Here is a 6,000-nt window from a genome sequence, read left to right on the forward strand (position 1 = left end):
CTGTTACAACTGCATGGCTTCATTATGGAAGAGTCCGGGTGCTGAACTGGCCTGCCTGCAGTTCAGTTTATGAAATTTGTAAATCATTGTATTCAGTTTTGTATTTTATTTCACACAACGTCCCAACTTTTTGGGAATTGGGGTTGTACTTTACAGACAAATTAGGAGTGTGAAATACAACATTGTGCACACTGCCAGTGAGCGACCCGAGTCTGACTGATGCTAACGTCAAAATGGGGACGCAGTCTCACTCAGATTGCCAGTTTTAAACAAATCACAAAAAGAATCGGACCAGCTGGCTAAAAGCAGAATTCCCATATCTCTTGAAAGCTGTCATGCTCGACTTTGTAGATGTAGAATGGACTGTAAAACTGTAAAATTATGAACTTTGTGATATGACGTGAAGACATGGCTGCCGCCCGACTATGCGGTCTACCGGGCGACATTCTCACTCAAATTTCAAGACTTTCGTTATCCAAATCAAAATTCTGATGTGACAGATCAATCAAATCCCTGTAGTATAGGACTAAACTGAAGGCTACTAAACAAAGGGAGCATGAGTTATTTGTGTATGTCCCCCTTCATAATACTGTGAGGTGATTTGCCGAATGAAAAACTGATGACAACAGGTGCAGGTGTCGTATTGGTAAAAAGGGCTTTCAAAGGATAATTGAGCTACAGACTCATATAGATTCCTCAAATTCTAGATAGATTGTGTGTACAACACATTTTGTTCTTGCCAGAAAAGTAAAATACCTGCATAAACATGTTGCGATTATCATAAAATCATCATACTCATGTCTCAATCATTTGGAGACACTCATCATATTCCTAAAGTGAATACATTATTAGTAGGGATCTGGATACAAGGAAATAATTACATTCAACAAATTTAGGCACTCTGCGTAGTCACCAAGCCCCAAAAATATAGAAAATGCACTATATATGTGATCCTCTTGTTTCAAATATAGGCATAATAAATTCCACTAAGCTACCAGTCTGCAGTGGTTATCATGCAAAACTGTGAACTATTGATGTCTAACAAAAAACAAAATAGGCTAATTTGCCCACCCAGATGATAACCTGGTTGAATTTCAGGGTCTAATTGGACTAATTGTGGTATGGGGGTGACAGCCTGCATACACTGTTTGTATGCTCTGTTATTTGATACTACAGATACTATATGTTCCAAATTTCCTTCAGGTTAGAAAAGTCTGGTGTCTTACATCTAGTAGTTCCAACCTCAAAATGTGATTGGCTGACATCCATAGTAAACTGATAATGTATCGTAAGTAAAACTTCGTCACACTTCTTTTAGGTTATCCCTCTGAAATGTTGGGTAAAGGCAGGGTATGCGTTTGAGGAGCACTTTTTGTCATATTTGCCTAAATAAACTAGTAGTTTTCTGGGAGTGGCTTTGAAGGGAGGGGGTGGGTTATTTTGGTTTGAATCGTGTCAAACAGAACCTAAATTAGCTAGCTTCGCAAAACTTGCCTAACCCAGCTTTAACTCTTTGGAGTCTGGGGTTATTTTGGCCGTTTTTGGGTACCTTCATGTTTGCCTTGATATACTACATACAGAAATGTTTACCATACAAATGATGGGTATCTTTTTTTTCAGCACAACCTCACCTATAAGATCTGTATTTCAGTTTTTCACTTTGACATACTGTTTCAACATACTGAACCCAAACACACACAAGAAACACAAAGTCCGTTTAGAAAAATGATGGTTTCTTTACTGTAAAACACACACACATGCTCAACCAAGCATTTGGAAAGGTTCAAATTGAACCATAAGGTGTAAATATGAACATATAAAAGTACTATTGTGATATATACAAGCAATAAACAACTATTTACAATAAAAAGCAGGTATAGCCATATGCGTTTTTCTTGTATTCCATCCCTAACCCTATTTGTGCCACTCCTCAAAACAGTTCCTGTCCAAAATGACACAGAGGGGCACATCACAGGCCTTGCATTTCCATGGAGTGAGCATCCTCTTGTTGTCCACTTGATGGCACTGTTGGCAATTCCTGCGGCCTTGTGTAGCTTTGGCTTTGGCCTCTGTAGGCAAGGAAATGGCAACAGGAACATGATCGTTGCTCCTTTGAATGGGAACACCTGCTGGGTTCACTCCACACAGCTGGGCCACAAGTTCTGCCAGGAAGAGCTTGTGTGTCAAGGGTGTGACCTGTTGTGCTGCACTGATTTCACAGTGCAGTATATATGCATTGGTTGTTGCCATGTCCACAAAGTGTAAAAACAGTGTACGGTACCAGCGAGAATTTCTGCGGTGGGTGGAGTAGTACTGTAAAAGCTGGTCTGACAGGTCAACCCCTCCCATGTGCTGGTTGTAAGCGATGATGGGTGTAGGGCAGGGAATGTCTTTTACCGACCAGTGTCCTCCTTCCTTCCCCTTCCTCTTGACAGCCTCGCCAGAAAACGCTGGATGGATTGTGGAGCACATCGACACCTCCCGTGTATCCATCCACTTTACAAAGACCAAGGGATCTTCTCTGATCCATCTGACACTCCCCCTCTGAGATTTGTTGGTGAGGGCATTTTGTCTATCAGTAGGACAGCCTTTTCTGTTGCTCCTGTAGGTTCCACAGGCTCCAAACTTCATGCCAGCCAATGACAGGAACAGTTTTGGGCTGGTATAAAAGTTGTCCATGTAAATGTGATAACCTGTGCCCAGATGTGATGGATGTATGAGGTCCATCACAGCATCATATGACAGACCATGTACGCTGGGTGTGTGTGCTTTCCCAACATACACATTGAAGTCCAGAGTATAGCCATTTTTTGACTCTGCCAACACAAACAGTTTGATGCCCCATTTGGTTGGCTTGTCCTTCATGTACTGAGTCATGCCTGTTTTTGCTTTTGTAGCCACCATCCTCTCATCCACTGACAGTTCCTTTTTGGGATGGTAATAAGCCTTGCAGGCAGTCCGAATTTCATCCATGAGAGGTCTGACCCTGAACAGTTTGTCATGCTGTTGTGTTCCCTTTAGCTGGTCATTTTTGACATCCTCCTCTGGATCACTGAGGTGGATGTTCCAGGATATTGTCCGGAATCTGTCTCTTGGCATGACAGTAGCTGGAAAAGGCACCGACAGGATTTGGTTTTGTTTCCAGTAGTCTTGGATACTTGGCAGAGTCACCAAGGATGTGTACATGAGGAGACCCAGAAATTTGTGCAGTTCCTCAACATCAATATCAGTCCACTGGTATTTGCTCCCCTTTCGCTGATTGATGGTTGCCTGCTTGTTTGTATTCCTGCACAGTGTCCTCAAAGTGTCTGCGGCGAAGTAGAACAGGAAAAGGTCCTTAGGTGTGTACGTTGAGTGCAAATCCACCTGGGGTCCTGGTGTTCTGCGGGGCATGAACCTGCTGACTTGTGGGGCAGTGTCAGGATCACTTTCAGTTCTCCATGGCTCAGAGCTTTGTTGTGGCTGAGCTGCTGACTGGGCTGCTGACTGGGCTGGAGATCTTGACTTGGTCTGTCCACGCCCCCTCTGTGATGACCTCCCTCGGCTTGTTGTGGGGGTAGGGGCAGGGGTTGTAGATGGCCCAGCCTGTTCGTCTTCACTGTGAACAACACGTAAACAGATTCAAGATTATTCAAAGTTCAAGATGTTCATTGGCATTCGCACTACAGTGAAGTAGAATAAAACAATATAACAAGACAAACGAAAGCAATAAAACACAAAGTCTGTTCAGAAAAATGCTGGTCTTACCTCAAGTTTTCCACACGCACGCTCTTTGATAACCTCCGTCGGCTTGTTGTGGGGGTAGGGGCAGGGGTTGTAGATGTCCCAGCCTGTTCGTCTTCACTGTGAACACACGTAAACAGATTCAAGATTATTCAAAGTTCAAGACGTTCATTGGCATTCGCACTACAGTGAAGTAGAATAGAATAATATAACAAGACAAACAAAAGCAATAAAACACAAAGTCTGTTTAGAAAATAGCTTGTCTTACCTCAAGTTTTCCACACGCACCCTCTTTGATAACCTCCGTCGGCTTGTTGTGGGGGTAGGGGTAGGGGTGGGGGTGGGGGATGGCCCAGCCTGTTCGTCTTCACTGTACAAAGCACGTAAACAGATTCAAGATTATTCAAAGTTCAAGATGTTCATTGGCATTCGCACTACAGTGAAGTAGAATAGAATAATATAACAAGACAAACGAAAGCAATAAAACAAAAAGTCCGTTTAGATAAATGCTTGTTTACCTCAAGTTTTCCACACGCAGCCTCGGTGAAGACCTCCGTCGGCTTGTTGTGGGGGTAGGGGTAGGGGTGGGGGTGGGGGATGGCCCAGCCTGTTCGTCTTCACTGTACAAAGCACGTAAACAGATTCAAGATTATTCAAAGTTCAAGATGTTCATTGGCATTCGCACTACAGTGAAGTAGAATAGAATAATATAACAAGACAAACGAAAGCAATAAAACAAAAAGTCCGTTTAGATAAATGCTTGTTTACCTCAAGTTTTCCACACGCAGCCTCGGTGAAGACCTCCGTCGGCTTGTTGTGGGGGTAGGGGCAGGGGTTGAAGATGGCCCAGCCTGTTCGTCTTCACTGTGAACAGCAAGTAAACATATTCAAGATTATTCAAAGTTCAAGACGTTCATTGGCATTTGTACTACAGTGAAGTACAATAGAATAATAGAATAAGAAATGAAAGCAATAAAGCACAAAGGTTTGTCTTACCTTGTGTTTTCGACAACAAAATCTGGGTCCTCAAACTCATCGCCGCCACTCTCCGTCGACGAACTTTCCACATTTTCTTCGTCGCTTTGAAACAACAAATCGATGGCTTGACCGACACGAAGTGTGCGCCTCATTTTGCTTGAACTATAATAATGATAATAAACTACTGAAATACTACAACTCTCTAAAACTTCTCAAAACTATGACTGATTCCTCTCGTTCGTTCATTCGCAATGGAGAATTGTCCTCTCGCTGAATGTATATGTACTCATGTGCATCATGTAGAACAGAGTCAGCAGATTCAAACGTTTTTACCGTTTTATTTTAGGACAAAAGACGGCAAAGATATTCTAATAAATGCAACGCACTCATAAAAGAGCAAATATTTTGACGCACTTTTTTCATGAAATTGAAATCATCATAACTTCAGTTTTACTTGATGTATTTACATGATTCAAAGACTCAAACGTAGATTCGAGTCTGCACTTCCGCATGAAATCAACGGCAGCCCTCTGCGCCGCTTGGTTTTCATGCTGCGCGGTCCTAAAGCCGACCTGCGCTCTGATCGCGCCGGCGCGATCACCGACTCGAGAGGGTTTAAACTAGCCTGGCTCTGCCCTCCTACGTACTTCCGCTCAATTTGGATTTTGCTTCTGTACTAGGTCTGGGAGCTAGGCTCTGAAGTCGGTTTCCAGAAACAATTTTTTTGTAGGTCCAATCAGCGAACAGAGGGAGTGGCTGAGAACGATGACGTTAATGTTGTACACTTGTTTGAGTAGTTCAGTAATGGCGGCGGAGAAAGATGCGAGCGAAGCTATTCTGCGGTTGTGGCAACGCTGCCGAATATAGGTTAAAACCGGAGCAAGAACATTCCTTGCTGAGTTTTGTTGGTGGCCATGATGTTGTGGCCCTCCTCCCCACGGGGTTCCGGAAAAGTTAGATTTTCCAGCTAGGCAGCTAGCTCCGTTACAGTAGTGGTGAAGGAGTTGGCTAAGGCAAACGCTTGCGATTGGTTATGGCCAATCAGAGTGGCTCTGGGTGGATCCAATAGTTTTAAACTTCAACAGAGGACCCGCCTTCAAGGAAGTTAACGTTTGTCAATCGAGAGATCCCAGACCCTCTGTACAAATGAAATGTACGAGGGTCTGGTTAGGACCAGGCTAGCTTTAAACATGAGTGCGCTAGATCCGCCTCCCTTACCTGTGGGACGGCCCCATAGTCTTTTTTGTTACACCTCCCCATGTGTTTTTTATGTAAGAAAGAATGTTAGTGGCCACTGTC

General features: G+C 43.5%; 1 protein-coding gene across 1 annotated transcript; it reads right to left on the reverse strand.

Annotated features, from left to right (window-relative positions):
- Positions 1-1,511: 1,511 nt before the first annotated feature.
- On the reverse strand, positions 1,512-4,594 carry LOC124470006 (piggyBac transposable element-derived protein 4-like). The gene is made up of 3 exons (XM_047023632.1): positions 4,492-4,594; positions 3,748-3,843; positions 1,512-3,598 (listed from the first exon to the last, which is right to left on the reverse strand). Exon 3 carries the CDS (start codon positions 3,391-3,393, stop codon positions 1,915-1,917), a length of 1,479 nt encoding a protein of 492 aa, XP_046879588.1. The 5' UTR covers positions 3,394-3,598; positions 3,748-3,843; positions 4,492-4,594; the 3' UTR covers positions 1,512-1,914.
- Positions 4,595-6,000: the final 1,406 nt, after the last annotated feature.

Source organism: Hypomesus transpacificus, chromosome 8 (assembly GCF_021917145.1).
Source record: "Hypomesus transpacificus isolate Combined female chromosome 8, fHypTra1, whole genome shotgun sequence".
NCBI lineage: Eukaryota > Metazoa > Chordata > Actinopteri > Osmeriformes > Osmeridae > Hypomesus > Hypomesus transpacificus.